Consider the following 18,792-nt stretch of genomic DNA (forward strand, 5'->3'; position numbering starts at 1 on the left):
CTTCCTTCCTTCCTTCCTTCCTTCCTTCCTTCCTTCCTTCCTTCCTTAATTCCTTCCTTCCCTCCCTCCCTTCCTTCTTTCTCTCTCTCTCTTTCTCTCTCTCTCTCTTCCCTTCTTTCTTTCTTTCTTTCTTTCTTTCTCTCTTTCTTTCTTTTCTTTTCTCTTTCTTTTTTCTTTCTTTCTTTCTCCTTCCCTCCTTCCTTCCTTCCTTCCTTCCTTCCTTCCTTCCTTCCTTCCTTCCTTCCTCCCTCTCCCTCCCTCCCTTCCTTCCTGTCTTTCTTTCTGTCTTTCTTTGTCTTTTCTGGGACCCTAATATATTCCTGTCACTTGATTTTGTCTTTTGATAACTAAGGTACTATTTCTAATCAGAAGACAAAGTGGATTCTGAATAAGATAACAAGGTATATGTGGAGTTCGGAAGCTCTTAACAGTAACTTTTGCTTTCTTCCTCATGGAATTTATTTTGAATGGTGGTCTTACATACATGTGGATAAGCAGAAGATCCTGATAGACACTGCCAAAGTCATGCCATGCCATAAAAGAAGATGGTAGTTTTCCATGCACAGTACATTCTGTTACCTTGCATATATGTGTTATATAATGCTTTCAACTCTCTGAGGTAGATACACTATTTTTTTTCATTTTGCAGAGGAGTAAATTAAGACACAAATATGTTAAAATTACTTGCCCAAAGCTCTTTAGTTAGTTTGAATCAGGAATTTTTAATTAAATTGTTTAGAGAAAGAGTATCTAAAAATGCTTATAAGAGCACAGCATTCTTATTTTGAATAAATTTCAAAATTTCAAAATTATTCAAATACATTTTAAAATATACTTGATTTGAAACCATAATTTTGGCCACAAAAATATTCTGGGGAAATTTGATAAGAGATATTGAGTTTATATTGTTTTTAATACCTTTAGCAAAGTGTATATGAATAAAGCAAATGCAAATAAATTTTATTTAAATGATTTACATTTATGCAAATTCAAGAAGTGTATATTTAACCTCCGTTCACATTTATGAAGTAAACAACAGGATAATGGCATGTTATATGCTGCAAGAACTCTGATAGCATTTTCCTGTCTTACTGGGATTAGAATTTTTTCCAGTTTTAAATCAACTATTGGGAAATGCGTGTGCTGTGCTTATAGTGAGTGGCAGATATTACTAACAGGTTGCCATTTGTATGTGGAATAATTAAGTAGACGGTAACATGTATTTAATTTATTGTTTGACTCACTTTAATATTTTCACTGAAAACCAGGAATTTCTGACTAGTTCTGTTGCCCTTTTAATCGACAACAGCTTTCTCCTCTCCTACTCACCTTGCTACTTGTGCAGATGAGTCATCTATCAATCAAGCCAACTTGTTACTAGAGGGAGAGTGGGAGGGGGATTTGTTTTTCCATTCAGGTTTCTAAACAGCGAGCACTACCACTTCTCATCAAAAGTATTTTTGGTATGTGTGTGTGTGTGGGCGGGGGGTGTTTGTAGCTTTGAGAAAAAGGAGATCAGGATGCTAGGAGGAAGGGGAGAGCTGGTGGCTGAGTAGTCTTTCTACAACAAATACCTACTGTATTTGTCAGACTATTGACTGGAGAATACAAGCAATAAACTATAGCATTATTTGACATGTGTGTTACTGGTAAGTCTGCTACTATTCTAGGGAGCTGAAATGGTACAAAGTTATACATTATGTCTGCTGTCATGGAAACTGCCTCATCATCTTGCCTATAGGCTTGCCTAAGGCTTCAATAATAGCTCTCATTGTAAACAAATGTACACATCAGCAGGCTTCTGATCGTTTGCATATATAAATAAAGAGAAATGGGCCGGTCTCAGTGGCCCGTGCCTGTAATCCCAGCACTTTGGGAGGCCGAGGCAGGTGGATCACAAGGTCAGGAGATCAAGACCATCCTGGCCAACACGGTGAAACCCTGTCTCTACTAAAAGCACACACACACACACACAAAATTAGCCAGGCATGGTGGCGGTCACCTGTAGTCCCAGCTACTTGGGAGGCTGAGGCAGGAGAATGATGTGAACCTGAGAGACGGAGGTTGCAGTGAGTCGAGATTGCGCCACTGCACTCCAGCTTGGGCTACAGAGCGAGACTCCGTCTCAAAAAGAAAATTAAAAAAAAAAAAAGAGAGAGAGAGAGAGAGAGCGAGAAAGAGAGAGAAATGAACATTTGAGGTTGATTGTAGTAGTAGGGAAGACTGGAGTGTCCCTAGAAATTTTTACCAAATTAACTCAGGCTCTACACTCAGTTCAATCTTATTTTTTTATGAGGCCCATGGGATTTGAGACACAGTCAGAGGATGGCTTTAACGTGAGATTTACTAGGTACAAAAAGGAAAGCATCACGCATCTGAAACAAATGTCATTGTTTTATTTCTCTTATGATTGTTACATTTCTACTAATTCATCAGCAAGCTCTTGAGAATCAGGGGGAGAAAAATAATCTAATTTTCAAATACAATACTTCCTGAGTGAAGACACCAAGCACAAGAGTGTCTAGGCAGACAATACTTCTACCAACAAATTAAATATTTCATGCATTGCATCTTTTCCAATCTCTGTTCCAATGCTCTCTGCATTTCTCTTTTTTCCAAATTGATTAACATTTTTGTATTATATAAAGACAGTGAATTCCTTTCTTCATTAGAATTCTTACCATGTTTGCCATCTTGATGCCATTAGATGGGAAGCACTTTGCTTTCCCAGCAACCAAGGGTAATATGTTTGGAACTTATATGTAATTTCTATTAATAATAACACAAACAACACTATATGACACTGACTCTATATGCCAGGGGCTGCTCTGCTTATAATACATTAGCTTATTTAATCCTCACAACAGCCCTTCTGGGTAAGTACTGATACTGCCACCATACCACAGAGAGGTAAATGTATTGCAAACAAACACCACGGAGAACATTTTAAGACATTACATGCAAGTCATCTTTAGAAATGAAGTTTAATTAAACATGATTTGATCCTTTAACTTCTTGACTCTATTAAATTCTGATAGGCAATTAAAAAGCAACTAAATTCCCTTGCCCCTTACTACTTAGCAAAGAATTATATGAGCTCTTTGCCATGAAGTTAATTTGTTCAGACATTTTCTGGCATATATATGAATCTGAAAAATAATCTGGAGTGGGTAATTAAATACTACTTTCACACTTATTAAAGATTCTTCTTGTTTTAGCTGTGCTGTTCATTGGAAAAATATTGAAAAGTTAAGCACTTATTTCTAAAAAGTGATCAGTGTAAGTGGCCAGGTTTAGACATGCTAACAAAGTCACTACTTCATCAGTTATAGAATTATGTTGTACTGAGTTACCAAGACAGTTATCCCAACTCTCCACTTAGCTGTTAGTCACAATTTCATATGTGGTAGCCTATGAAATTTATTTTATTAATTGACCACACATTTTCCCTTATCTCCTCTACTCCAGATCCTCCATGAAATGATGGAAGAAATTGACTATGATCATGACGGAACCGTGTCTCTGGAGGAATGGATTCAAGGAGGAATGACAACAATTCCACTTCTTGTGCTCCTGGGCTTAGAAAATGTAAGTATTTCCACAGAGGAGGGTGGCCTGGTGGTGAGTCAGTGGGGCTCTCTATTACACATTTTGATTACAAATCGATCTGACCATTTTCTACCATGAAGCATGTAGTGAGTGCCTAGAACTTTTAATAAGTATGCCACGGTGCAATTTGACAGTAAATCCTTGTGTAGTAAACTTGCCACACACATATTGATTCACTTTAGGTATTACTTTAGGATCAAAAATATATTCTCTCTCTTTTGTTTTCCTCTATTTAAAGGGCAATCTAGTGTTTTTAAGTTACTGACCTCCTTATATTATATAAAGCAAGAGACTCTCCAATGTTACTGTATTTTGCAGTTCTTGTGGTGCTTCATTATTTCAATGTTCCTCCTACCTATAAAGGTAATCTATTTTATTGATAATTGATACTTGGAGGAGGCAGGTAAATATCTGCGGTGGTTTAAAGAATAGTGGTACAGAAGTCATTGCGGTTTCTGCCATTAAAAGTAATGGCAGAACCTATATAAACACCAACTTATATAAACGTAAGTTTTTCTTGAATCAGCAGCAGCCAGGTTCTCATTCTATGCCTGTCAAAAGTTTTCTTGGAGTAGTTCCTCTAGTTGTAGTTAAATACCATTGTGAAGGAATAAAATAAATCAACCTAAGATGAGAATGTAATATAATAATGACGTTGAAAGCAAACCTTGCTGACCCAGCCTTGAAGCAGATTTTAGTTATTGTTAGTTTAAAAATCTGATGACATCTATAGTGGATGCTAGATTTTTAAATTCAGCATCAATAGTTATATAATAATTAGATATAATATGTGTACAATAACATGTCTACTTAATTTCAAAGAACGTTGGGGTGGAAAGCACAATGACATTGTAATATTTAGTTTTAAGGTGTAAGACTATAGTATTCACCACTTTGCTGTCAAACCCAAAACTTTTCGTACTTCTTGTTACCAACTGAAACAATTTTACAGATTCAAGACTGTATCATAATTATTCAAGACACCAAATTTTTAAAAGTCATTTCTCAAGATATCTTACTGTCTGTGTTTGTGAAACATATGAGTGTATATAAAAATATGTTGGCATGCATGGGTTTAGGAATATAAAAACGGGCTTTAGGAATATACAAATGAGCTAAGGGTTAAGGAATATGTATCAGTTTAGGAATAAATAATGGGCTTTAAGAGATTACCGTTTGTTTTCTTTTTTACCTGGGTCTTCAAATTCTTCTAAACTCAGTTGAATCTTACTTTTCATGAGGCCCATGGGATCTGAGACATGGTCAGAGGGTGGAAAACAATAAAATACTAATAGGTGACATATGGAAAATTACCCTTAAACTAATTTATTTAAACCAAAGATAATATATATATGTATTATTGTTAATAGGTATGTATTTCTACACTTCAAATTTTGTGAAACAGTATTTCCTTGTACCTGAAGTTCTTATACTACACATAACTGAGTATCTTTTTATAATGGCATTTGATATCATAATATTTATCTCTATATTATAAGTATTTATTTAATTGTTCATGTACCTTATGACAAAAAAGCATTATGTAAAACAGACTACTGGGAGAAAACAAAAGAGAAACTGACACAATGTTGACATTTTAAAGTTTAATGTATACTTTATCCTGAAAAATTGTGTTCAGATAACTTTAGTCTGGAAATTCTAATAATAATGGTTCCCTACAAGGACGTTTTATGTTTGTAATGCCAAACTTTGTATATTCTAAGCATTTATGGAAATTTTAAGGTGAGAGAAGGAGGGGAGATGCAGGAATGAGCAAGTATATCATCTGGTAGTCGAGGGTGGGATAGAAAAGTGCAGAAAGGGACAGTCAGATGGCTATATTTTAAATATCACAAGAGATTTTTTTGAAATGATGTTTTTCTTTGGAAACTATTGCTGATACATTATTTTTTATTTAATTTATCAATGTATATATTTGTGAAGTTATAAAAATTAGCACAGGTAATAGAGTCCACAAATCTATATGATTTAACTCAAAGTATTTTAAACCAATATAATACCTCATTAGCTTCTAGTGTAGTATTATTTCAATTGTAAGGCGATTCTATGCATTTAATGTGCACTCTATTAATTACACATAATTTACTTTCTAACAGTATTTGTAAATTTATTTTTTATGTTTTTAGTTAAAAGGGAGTGTTTGGAGCTAAATAAGAGAAATCTATTAAGAGCTTTATGATAGCAACAGAGCTGGGTTCCAGAGTTGTGTTTCCAGTGATGGCCGCTAGATGGCAGAGCCACATTGTTTAACCTTAAGAGAGCACCTTAAATCTGAGATTAGATTCCGCCCTCGCCCCATCTCTGTGAAGAACAACTTTAAAAGAAGAAATTTCCCTTTTCTTTCATTTTTGTGAAAAAAAATAAGCCACCGACATTTTAAGCTGTCTTTTAATAAAATGTATAAGCCATATAATCATGTGTAATGATCACAAAATACAGCATCTATTTGTTAGAAAGAGCTGTTTAACTCTAAGGCATGGTAATTGTTTTAAAAAGCGGGAATGACACCGAGACAACTGAGTGATGAGAGCCTTTTTTAGTAATTGAGATCTATTTCCTTTCTGTAGGCAGTTAATGTGTTACGTTATTACCTGGAGAGAATTTGATTCATGAATCTATCCCTTCACCTTTGCTTATTTAATTGAAAATCTAGATACTGCAGTTTGAAGTTGGCCACTTATTGTAAAGCTTGTCTTGTTAGGTTGTCCTATATATTATCTATATATTATTGTCTATTGTCAATTATGAGCTCGGGGAGTAGGTTCTAATTGATAGTGCATATAAAATACCGCAGTGTATTTGAAAGTGACTGTGGTATCCTAGCCAAATTACACAGAAAAGGAAGTAGTCCTGGGAGAGTAATCTTCACTTCTAATGTAAGGCACAACAACAGTTACGATTTCAGTGCAATTTATTTTTCTCTATCAACAGTAGTTTAAAAGCTAGCCTTTTATTTATTTATTTATTTATTTTTTTAAAGAATATCTGTTTTGGTACCAAAATCAGAAATGGAGTTGATGGAGACCAGATTCTATACCAAATAGTAGAGAGTAAGATCCATTTCTTTTCTCTTAGGAGAGGCTCTACAAACTTTACAAAATACAAGATTAAACGGTCAGAAATGGCATAGAGTGTTAGTGTCTCTTACATTTGAAGGAAAATTGAGAATTTGGATGGCTTCGTGATTCTGATTACCACAATAAAAATTTATAACTGAGACTTATTCATTCTTCCTTCAGAATTCATCTCACTGGAGAATTGTTTTTTTTTTAAATATCCCATGTAATTAAAACACTTTTCTTTGTTGACTAACTTTATCTAGAGGTAGATTCTGTTCCAGTGATTGGAAACGGTCTGCAGAGGGAGAGATATGAAATAATTTTGGCTGTGGGGCCATAAGGTTTCTGCCACAACTGCTTAACTCTGCTGTTCTAGCACAAATGCAATCACAGAAATTATGTAAACGAACCAGAAAAGTTATGTTTTAATAAAACTGCATGTGCAAAAACAGGTTGCTGGACAGGTTTGACTCAGTGTCATAGTTTGCCAACCGCTGATCTATTCTATCACCAATTTCTCAGATTAAAAAACAGAAAAAGTTTTTAATTTATTTTAAATAATTTGGAAGAAAGGAGTTTAATACCTTTTACTTGGCAAAATCAGACAGCCACAGCAAGACATGAGGACGAACAGACAGAAAGCATAGGAGCAGTGAACGTCATCAAATTGATCAAATAACAGACCCTGGCTCTGTTATTAACTTACTAGGTCATTTTGTGCCAGGCAGTTGCTCTCTCTGGAAAAATGAAAAGTTAGTCAAGAGGAGAAGTTAGTGTTTCCTAATACTCTTTCAGTTCAAACATTCCTTTTCCTGCATGAACGAGATAATTAACAATGCTTCAATTTCTGAAATCTCTAATTTTGGATCATCATTTAATTTTTTTCAAGGAAAATTCCTGAATTTATATTATAGGGAAAAGAGAAATGTACATTTAAGCAGTGGCCTAGCTTGAAGTAGCGATACCTTAACTTGTTGTTGTGGATTGTTGCACCCACATCTAGCCTGCATGGTTTCTGGATGGTTTATATTTCGGTCTCACTATATGTGTGCAAAAAATCCTGGTCTTCAATTCTTATAGGTCACTTAAACTTTGCCTTTGATTGAGATGGTTTAGGACACATTTTTTTGCTTGACTCTCAGTAAAGTAATATGCGAAGTTTTCTCTGATGAAATTCTTGAGTGATGGAGAATTGAAGACAACTCTTGGTAGATTAAATTATATTTTGGAAGCTGATGTTCAGCACATCAATTTTTAAAAGTTTTTAATTTGGTTAGGAGTTTTTCTTCTGCTGTCTATACTTTGCTCAATGTAGAAAGCAGTTACAAAACTAGATGAATGCAAAAATTACTGAGATTCCAGATTGTGTAATTGAAGAAAAATGACTACGTGGTGTAACCTGCTGTTGATTTTGCATTTGAGCCTCAGGAATGGCAGGTGACCTTACAATGTGTGGTCTGGAGATGAACAGTTGATGACAGCTCCACTCAGAATTTTAAAACTTTTCTCTGCATTCTCTTTGCCCAGGCCTAATAGAGCTCATCTTTTTGTCTAAAAGAGAAGCTTATTTCGCATTGTCATAATTTTTTTTTGGAGACCTTGAACAAAAAGTAAGGTAATTTAATAGTCTGTTATTTAATGAGTTGGAAGTAATTATTTGTAACATTAGCTCATATATATATATATACTGGGTATATACCCAAAGGATTATAAATTATGCTACTACAAAGACACATGCACACGTATGTTTATTGCGGCACTATTCACAATAGCAAAGACTTGGAATCAACCCAAATGTCCATCAGTGACAGACTGGATTAAGAAAATGTGGCACATATACACCATGGAATACTATGCAGCCATAAAAAACGATGAGTTTGTGTCCTTTGTAGGGACATGGATGCAGCTGGAAACCATCATTCTTAGCAAACTATCACAAGAAGAGAAAACCAAACACCGCATGTTCTCACTCATAGGTGGGAACTGAACAATGAGCTCACTTGGACTCGGGAAGGGGAACATCACACAATGGGGCCTATCATGGGGAGGGGGGAGGGGGGAGGGATTGCATTGGGGAGTTATACCTGATATAAATGATGAATTGATGGGTGCTGACGAGTTGATGGGTGCAGCACACCAACATGGCACACGTATACATATGTAACAAACCTGCACGTTATGCACATGTACCCTAGAACTTAAAGTATAATAAAAAATAAAATAAAATAAAAAAATACAAGTTAAGTCAGTTGAAACATAACTAGGTGTGGGGAGAGAAGCATGTAGGTTAGGACATCAGTGAAATTTCTCCTTGAGTTCTTTTGAACAAAAATTATTTATAGTAGCCCTAGTTCACTTGAACATTTTATGTGATCTTGGAAGTATTTATGGAAAAACTAAAACTTTAGAATCACTAGGATAATGAAATAGGTTTTAAAAGTTCTAAACAGCATTATTTCCTTTGAAATATCCCTTTGCCTTCTAGGGAACTAAGAGTTGGGGAAAAATGTAAAGTTCCTTCTCAGCATGGAGTAGCCTAGGATTCATTAAGCATTTCTCTGTCATAAACACAGACCTGAACAGCTTCATTACAATATACAGTGTTATGTCTGGTGATGAAAAAAGAGCACATTTTAATGAAGTAAAGAGAAATTTTAGGTATTTTTCTCAGTTCTTTTGGCTGAAATATTGGGATGTTACACAACGTAACCCAATGAGGGTAATAATATTTGCTGTTTATGTAACACCAGTCTTCTGAGAAACCAAATTAACTTCACAGGTATTGTATAATGAAACCTCACACCACAGCCCGGAAAAGGGAAGTGGGTACTTTCCTTTCATTAGAGAGGAAAATAGGAAGAAAGGTGAAATGGCTTATCCACATTTTCACAGTAGGCTAAGAATCAAGCCTTTCTGGATGCCCTGCTTATTTCTGTTTTATAAAAAATAAATTCCCTTTTTTGACAATAAATATATATTTGCAATGGAAGTACTAATAGGAATGTGTTCTACTGGCTGATAGAATCTAAGGGACAGATTCTTTCTCTCCCCGTTAAGTTTACATTCTGAGTAAGATAAACAAGACAAGACATGAAAATAGAGAGCTGGAGTGTAATTTGCACTGCTGAGAAGTAATTGGCTCCTGGTTTCAATTTCTTCTCTTAAAGAAGTCGCATACATATTTCATCCCTTGCATATTTTGGCAATGTATCCAGCTAAGAGCTATAAAGCTATTTAATGTGTTTTTTTGGTAAAGCATTTTATGCCTGAGTAATGAATTTGTACATCAGTTGCAGCCTGTAACATGGCTAAGTGTTCTGATTGACAGAACACCCACGTTCAGACTTGTTTATTTTTTGATAAGGAAAATGCCAGCTAACTTACTCCATATGTGCTCTTCAAAGGATGAAGCTTATTCACATGTAATGGACAATCATTTAAAAATACAATGACAAGAATTACAAGAACAGGAATACGTACAAAAATTCGATTTTTGTCCTTTTTACTTAAAAATGTTTTTAAGCACTTAGCTACTACTTTTAATTTTTAAAATATTAATTTAGTTTGTAAAATATTAACAACCCCATATTTAATCTTTACACATAAGGATGTTTAAATATTATTTGAGGGGATATAAATTTTAAAATATAGACAGTTTTGAAAATATAGCAAAGTTAAATATATAGAGTATTCTATTCACATGATAAAGCTACTAGAAATCTATGACTCACCCAAACCAAAACAGGAGATTCAGAAATTTCTTAGATTTTGAAAGAAAATTGGAACACCTGTGTTTTCTGAAGTTTTCTGTATGACACCTGCGTAGCTGTATTTATTGAGACCTTTGTGAGCCCCTTGTCAGAAAGGTAAATCTGGGCAATGTCAAGAACTATAAAGCGTTTACATTTTACAAAATTTACCCTACTGGAAATTAATGTGTTAGCTTGCCACAGTTTTATGGATGCTGCCAGAGGACATGAGACTCCTGAGTCAGAGACAATGGACTTTGTTATTCACAACAAAGAAAGTAACAGGAGCTTCATGTTTGAGTTCACCTTGCCTCTAAAATCTCATGGGAATGACAGAGTGGGACCCAAGTAATGATTGTACACAGCATCAAGTTTTGGAAACCCTGACTTAGGAAAACTAACTGAATTATAATGTGTAGGAAACGAACCCATTTAACCTTTGCCTACAAGAGAGAGATTATTTTTATTATACTGTAAGTATAGTAAGCAAACCAGCCCTCACCTCTGGAGGGAGACATATCTCTATTGTCCAAGGCTAGGCTGTTTGTTACTCAAACATCTTTGAAAATATAGTCTTAAGAAGAAAAAAAAGAAAGGACAGTGCTTCTGCTTTCAAAACATGAAGAAATTCAAGAGACCCACCGAGAATTATCGCCCAGGAAGCATTTCATTAATGTTTCATGTTATGATGCAAATTTGACATTTCTGGTTCTAATGTAAGAATTAGTTACTGTAGATTTTCTCTAGTATTACAAATTTAGTGGTTTATGCCTTGACTAGGAATAGAAAAGGTAGTTAAGATCATTATTATTAATATTTTATTATCAAGAGAAACAAGATGATCTGAATATATTTATACTGTCTCACTACTACAGGACTAATGTTAATGCCCAAGCACTTAATAGGTGCTCAAAAATTATTAGGTGAATGTGTTCTGAGGAATACGACAATTTGGCTAACCTGAAAAATTATGACAAATAATGTTTTCAATAGAATACCAATAAATGTTTATCTGTTTGATTTAATTTGGTGATTAGACTACAAAAAGTACATGTTAATGGAGAAAATGATGGTAGCAAAAGTAATGATATATAATAATTTCATTTAATATCTTGACCTTCTTGTAAGGAGTTCAAGAAATTCCTAAGAATCATATTATTTAATTTTATTTTAATCTTGAACAATGCAGCTCTGATTAAACACCTACGCGCGTAGCTATTATGATATAGAGAGTTTTACTCAGAAGAGAAAACAATGAAGTGTTTTGCTAAAGTGGGAATTAATTTAAACCTAAGTTTGTATTGTGGCAAATAACTATAGTGATTGTTATAAATAATAATATTAATACAGTTTTAATATTTTTACCTTCTTTCTGTGAGATTAAAACTACTTATTATTTTATAAGAGGGGGTAAACAAAATGGTAACATCATTAAATCCTTTAAAAAGTTTACCTTTTAAAATACACTATTTCTGGCATACTCAATATATTAATATAAATTGGAATACAGTATAAGGACTCCTGGAAGCCCTAGAATGTCACCAATAACTTATCTTTTAGTATTAGTTTTCCATCCCATCCCATTCCTCTGCCACCTTACATGACCTGATCACCATCATGAATTTTGTAGATTAAGTAAGCAAGGGTTAATGACGTCTTTGCAAGTTTTTAGTTATCGGGCTCTACCACTGAAGGGTGTTTTGCCTTTCTCTTTATTTATTTATTTGTTTATGGAATTGTGCTAAGGATAAAGTATTTAAAGGAGAGGCAATCATGTCCCTGATCCATTTGGCAGGTCATGACGATGACTTGGGGTATGCTGTTGAGCTGTTAATATTAGACAAGAATTTGTGGGTTGCTATAGCATCGGTGATTTGTTAGCACTATCTCATTTCACTGGAGCACATGTGTTTTTCTAAAGGCTCTGCGGTGATCTTGGAGAAAGTCAGGGATGAAGTAACAGATTGTCTTCACATGCTTCGGTCCAGCTCTGAATTTTATTGGCACTTACATCTTTCACTGTTTATTTCATTAAGTGAAATCTGTTTTTCTTACGTCCCATGCAGAACGTGAAGGATGATGGACAGCACGTGTGGCGACTGAAGCACTTTAACAAACCTGCCTATTGCAACCTTTGCCTGAACATGCTGATTGGTGTGGGGAAGCAGGGCCTCTGCTGTTCCTGTGAGTACATTTGCTCTGCCTGGACATCATCTCCTCGAGTGAGGAAAGGTTGATTTCATAGAATAGTCTTATTTGTAGATGGAGACCTAAAATCCGATCCAGACTGTCTCTGTACATGTGATTTACATTTTCCTGTACTGTGTTTTTGAATGTTTAGGTTGTTCTAATTTCTTTAGTTTTAGAAAAACCTACCCTTGGAAAAAAATGAAGGACATTTTCCAAGTCTTCCACAATTTTCTTTCCACTGTAGTTTAATTTATTCATGTTTCCCATTTCTTCAGGGATTATTTTGAAGATTTCTACTAGTCTTTCATACTTACATCTTATTCATATTTATCCCCCTCTCCCCACATGTTAAGTCACTTTATTCCCATCTTATAATGAGTTGCTTCCTTTGGGTATTTTTGTAAGTTACATTAATTGATTAAAAATAGATTTGCACTAAAATTAAGAAATCACAAGATATACAAACTAATTTTACACCTCAAGCCTATTAATTTTAATGCTAACATAAAGAAAATCTTCATATATGGTTAATAGATATTGGAATGCAAAGCATTGATGATTAATGAGTTCTGGCCACTTAAAAAATTTCAGTTCACTCATCTTTGCAATTTTCACTTTATTCTGTTAATGCAGTACTGCCAATTAGAATGTTCTTATAGTGTACATGACGGTTAGTTTATAAAATCACCTAAGCAATTCTAAATCTGTAGCATATCTACCTGAGAAAATCTTACAATCCACGATATTCCTGATAGAGAAGAGTAGATATTACAATCCCTTCATTTAAGATCTCCATTAATCCATCAATGTATCTCTTCTCCAACCTTTTCAGCTTGTACAGAATTACTGAAACTGTCAAGTGCATTAGACACATTCCATTGTTGTGCATTTAATTAAATCTAATGTCTTACCTGGCTTCCATACCATTCAGGGCTTATAGGTTTTTTGTTTGTTTGTTTGTTTGTCATTAGCTAGCAGCTTCTTTGGTAATATGTTCGAGAATTTCCTTTCTCTCAGCTGTATTATTTGAAATTTAATACCATGTTTTAGTGCCACATATGCATATGATTTCTGAACTGTTTATGAATTTTGATAGTTACCTGAAATTTGCCACGTATAACATAGTCTATGACAGCTACCTTTGAAAGGTTAGTTACATGTTAGTTACACTAGAACATTCTCCATACACAAAGGAAGTACTTTGTTTTTAAAGTTCTATTATTTTTAAGAAAATAAATTTTTGTGGTAGAGTCTGTTAATAAGAACACATAAAACAAAATGATAGGTCTCAAATAAGATGACTGATATATGAAGAATGAGAATTTTGCTCATAAGCTTTTACTGATTATTGTGGTGAATGCAATACTCAATATTATTTTTAATATAGAGGACAAGAGAAAGCATCTTTTCTCCCTCAATGTTGCCAAAGAAAATCACAGATATGAATATTTTGGAAGAGTTTTACTATATAAATTTTATGTAGATTTAGTGTTTTTCATTTTAATTTGAGGCAGTGGTTAGTTTTTTGTTTTTGTTTTTATTGAGGAGGTTATATAGTTATTTTTAAGTATTGTTTTATTTATTTATGCATTTAGAACTCTTAATTTGGAACCAACATTTTATTAAAAGAATACATGTAGTTGACCCTAAATCATATTCAGACTCAAACCATAAAGAATTTGAAGATACCAAAATATATGTCTTGATTTTCTGACACATGTTATATGTATACATAGATACATATATTTGCTTATGTGTATGTATACATTTGCATAGTAACATAAATTTTTGCATATGTATACAATATGCTGCCCAGCAAAGGCTGTTGCTTTTGGACAAATGATGCCATGATGGCCGAAGGCCTGACATGTATGATGAAATAAATCTATTCTCTGGAAATAGACTAATCAGCCATTTAAGATTTAGATAAGAGACAAAATAGCATAAACTCATGGGCTTTTATTCCCATGCCTGCCAGCTGCTGTCATGCCTATACTTTGTAAAATATAGATCTCTTCCTTCTAGCAAATGACACCAAGCCATTTGGCAGTCATCAATTTGTCTTTAATATTTTTGTCATCTGGGAATTATTGTGAAAAATTTGAGTGAGGACTGATTTAATTAAGCATTTCCTGCTATGCCATGATAGAGGAGCCTTGGTTTTTCACATGCATAATATTTCCTGTACTAATTGGCCTTTTATATTCCATGGTAAAAACAGTCGACTTGGACTTCTTCTTGATGTGGCTGATTGGATTGATTAGGGAGCAGTGGATTTGAAATGAGGTTCTGTTAATGTCATTCTTTCTCTATAAAATTACAACCAGGACCAGGATTAGCTCTGAATTTGTGTACCTGTTTCCTTTCAGTCTGCAAGTACACAGTCCATGAGCGCTGTGTGGCTCGAGCACCGCCCTCTTGCATCAAGACCTATGTGAAGTCCAAAAAGAATGCTGATGTAAGTTTGTGTGCATGCTTGCTTTCTGAAAGTGGCCATTCTGTGGTGTGTCCTCTTACCACAATGATGTCATTCTGTTCTAGGTCATGCACCATTACTGGGTTGAAGGTAACTGCCCAACCAAGTGTGATAAGTGCCACAAAACTGTTAAATGTTACCAGGGCCTGACAGGACTGCATTGTGTTTGGTGTCAGATCACAGTGAGTAACAATTGGAAAACAAATCCCAGCATTCACCCACTTTGAAGACTGTGTATCTCATGTTCTCTGAAAGTCCTGCCCTAGAAGGGCTTCCTGAGATGCAGTGTAAGCATATAACCATGGAACTTCTTATTTCAGCTTGTTTGCAAAGAGATAGTCTCAGGTTCAGATTTGTCCCCATAAAGTCCAGAATTTTAGAGCTGGTGACAATCTAAGAGATGATACCATGGTATGGTTTTTCAACTCTGTTCCATGGACTGCTAGAGGTTCCCAGGAAGGTAATCAGACGCCATGGCTAGGAGTAAGCAATGAGAATAGGATACTGATTGGGTAGAACTTGTCTCTCCCTTTACTCCACAACCCTGTGTAATAAGGGTTTTCTGGTTTGCTTATTGTAAATTTATTTTAGTCATAAAATCTATGGGCTTAAAAGGGTTAGAAAAATGAACAATGAGTTTCAGTGATTTAAGTATATAGTGAAGACTCTAAGACCAAAAAAGTTAAGCAAATTGTCCTTGACCACGTGACTAGATGAAAGTGCAAGTAGGCCGTGTTTTATGTAGGTCTTGATGCTTCTAAAAATTCATCTTACCCTTCTTCCCAACATATTGTTGCCTTCCTGTTTCAGTTAAATCATACGTTGGGGTATAAGAGAGACTGATGTAAATGCTAGTCTTGATGGTGTTCACAATTAAGTAAGAAGAGATAAATTGGTCTTTTCTGGGACACTTTGGAATTTCACCTGGCTTGAATGACTGTCAAATCTAGCTTGAAAAAATTTTTGGAATGAATGCGGTTGTTAGATGGTACTTCTACAGTTAGACGTGTAATTTCTGGAAGTTAATTAGAATCACACATTTTCAATAATAGCTATTTTTGATAATGTAGTACAAAATATTTATGGGGCTGGAGTTTTCCAGCATAGAGTGAGTATTCACATTGCAGGACTAAAGGTTTTACTTCTGTCAGAATAAAAAAGTAGGAGGCTCTGAATCAGTTAAGCAAATAACTGTCTCCACTGGGTCTCCAAGTGCCCCACCCTCAACCCAGGGATTAAACAATTCTCTTAAATGCTCTCTCTTTCTCTCTGTCTCTCTCACACACACACATGCACACACACTCACACACATGCGCACACTCACACGGGATGAAGAGAAAAACAACTTTCTTTTCAAAAATACAATTAAGTACTTTCTTTTAAATGAACAAATTTTCTGTAATCATTTTCAGCTATTAGTTAAATTATGTTTACATTTGAAATTTTCCCAATTATGAAAGATAGCTTTTTAAAAGTGTTTGGTTCGTATAATAAAATGTCTAACGATGATTCAAATTTTACACACGAAGTACTCAAACATTGAATTCTCAGTTTTAAGAAGACCATAACTACTTCATTTTTAAAACAGTCATGTACATTTTTTAAAATCAGGTGTCTTTTTTTTGCTAAGCATTTACAAAAATATGTAGGTTTTGTTTCAAACCTCGTGGGAGCTTCCTCTTATTTTTTTCATATAGTGAATATTTCACTGGTTATATCTTAACTTTAACATAAGCTGAGATTAGAGAATGTTAGAAATAATTTCTTCTTTATATCTCCAATTGTTTTCCTATTCTTCATAAGTTACAAACATATTGTCTTAGATTTATTATTCATATTGTCTTTTTTATTTCTTAAAAAATCAATATTTTTAAGTGTGTACTCAGTTTGAACACTCTAAAAACATGCATTGCTGACTTTTCTAATGGAAAAGCTTTCAAAGCTGTTAGAATTTTCTGTACTTAAATCCTCTCATTCTTTCTCTATTTAATCTCCATGAAATCTGTCTTCTACCCTTTCCAGCCATGGAAACCACTGTCCTCAAAGTTACCATTGCTAGTGGTCTCTTATTGGTACACAAAGCGTCTTAAAATTCTTCCTTTTCTTGTTTTGTATTCCATTTTGTTTTTCTCATTGTTTTCCTTTTTGTTTTAACGGTTCTTCTTATCTGGTACTCCAGAAACCAAACCTAGCCCTACCATTCATAAGTTACGCATTTTTCTTTGGTCTTGATCCTGACCCTAGCCTTACAAGAAAAGAGGCACTTTCTTTTACAGGAAAAAGGATATCACTTTTCAGTAAACTGTACTTTTAAAAATCTAAATATCGTATGTCCCAAATCAGATAAGACAATATACCCTTAACATTTTATTCTTACACTAAATATCATTGAATAGCTGAATGTGATTTTGTTTGTCATTATGGCAAAGCACAACATAAACAGCAAATGTCTTAAATCCCCAAGTTCAAAATTATTAATAAATAAATCAATTAATCAATCTGACATTTCTACTTAGGAAACAAGGCTAACCAGGGATCTCTGATGGAGTTAAGGCAGAGTCAGAAAGAAAAAGGAAAAAGCTCCCCTCTTACTAAGCTCTCTAAAGTCCTGAGACTTTTAGCCATCCTCAGCGTCATTTTCTATAAACCATGAGTTCCAGGGGTCTTATGGGTGTGCAAATTTTAAAAAGTTATCATATATCCAGGAGACCATATCAGTTTCTCAAAAGTCACTTCAGCCTCTGTCCGGTTCTGGATTTTTAGTTTTAAGCAATTTTAGGGACACATTTACTTAATTATTGATTTTGTGCCTTGGTTAAACAGGATATATTTACCTCAGCACATTTATATATTTAGTAGTATTTGTAGTTTTCTATTGAGCCATTGCATGAAAATTTCAGCATAAAATTGATCTGCTCTTGACTGATGGGTATCTACTACTACTGCTTGCCTTTAAACAACTGAATGTACTTTCTTTTGCTCTTACACTTTCCAGAAAGTACTATGAACATAACAAAGAGCTAGCAGAAGTTATGGAAGTAATGGGATATGGCACTGCCAGTGCCGGCTTCAGAAAGGCCTATCTGAATGGGTTCCATGAAGAATATATTATAGAGAGAAACAGAAAGAATGAAGCTTGGCTTTCTTTCCGGGTTTGTTCAAAAGCCATTACTTCCTTTTATATATTACTTTTGGAAATGACTTGACTGTTGTAAGTCAGACTAACGAGATTCTTAAGATTGTCTCCTCACTTACTGGTTGTGCCATCTTGGGCCGTTTATGTAACCAGTTTGGACAAATTTCCTAATGTGTCAAGTGGAGTTAATGGTACCTAAGTTACTAGATTGTTATGAGGATTAAAGGGGCTAAAAAAATCTCTGTAGATATGTTTAGGACAAGGCCTCATATATATTAGTGCTCAGTAAGTAACAATTATATCTGTGAGTATTATGAAATACTATTTGGGTGCATATAACCAACCCCTGTTTTCCAGAGGGCACTCCATGAAGAACTTATGTCATTTCTGTCTCACCTGTAGAAGGATCGATAGTTGCCCAGTCTGATTCAGAACAGCACCTGCATGCACTCAAAAAAACATCCAGAATCCTGTGGTCCTGAATCTCACTAAATCCTAAGCCAAACTGACTGATTTTCATTCCCAAAGACTATTACTACAACTCTCTCATTC

The 18,792-nt window shown here is 34.6% G+C and overlaps 1 protein-coding gene across 19 annotated transcripts in view; it reads left to right on the top strand.

Moving 5' to 3' along the window:
- Positions 1–18,792, top strand: part of DGKB (diacylglycerol kinase beta) — an 824,940-nt gene that overhangs the window by 279,574 nt on the left and 526,574 nt on the right. For all 19 annotated transcript variants that reach the window (XM_023215889.3, XM_023215898.3, XM_023215895.3 and 16 more), the window contains 4 exons: positions 3,469–3,588; positions 12,505–12,622; positions 14,998–15,086; positions 15,170–15,286. In XM_023215889.3, the coding sequence (XP_023071657.2) occupies positions 3,469–3,588; positions 12,505–12,622; positions 14,998–15,086; positions 15,170–15,286 (444 nt within the window). The remainder of the gene's footprint in view (positions 1–3,468; positions 3,589–12,504; positions 12,623–14,997; positions 15,087–15,169; positions 15,287–18,792) is intronic.

This window comes from Piliocolobus tephrosceles, chromosome 8 (genome assembly GCF_002776525.5).
Source record: "Piliocolobus tephrosceles isolate RC106 chromosome 8, ASM277652v3, whole genome shotgun sequence".
NCBI classification, from domain to species: Eukaryota; Metazoa; Chordata; class Mammalia; order Primates; family Cercopithecidae; genus Piliocolobus; species Piliocolobus tephrosceles.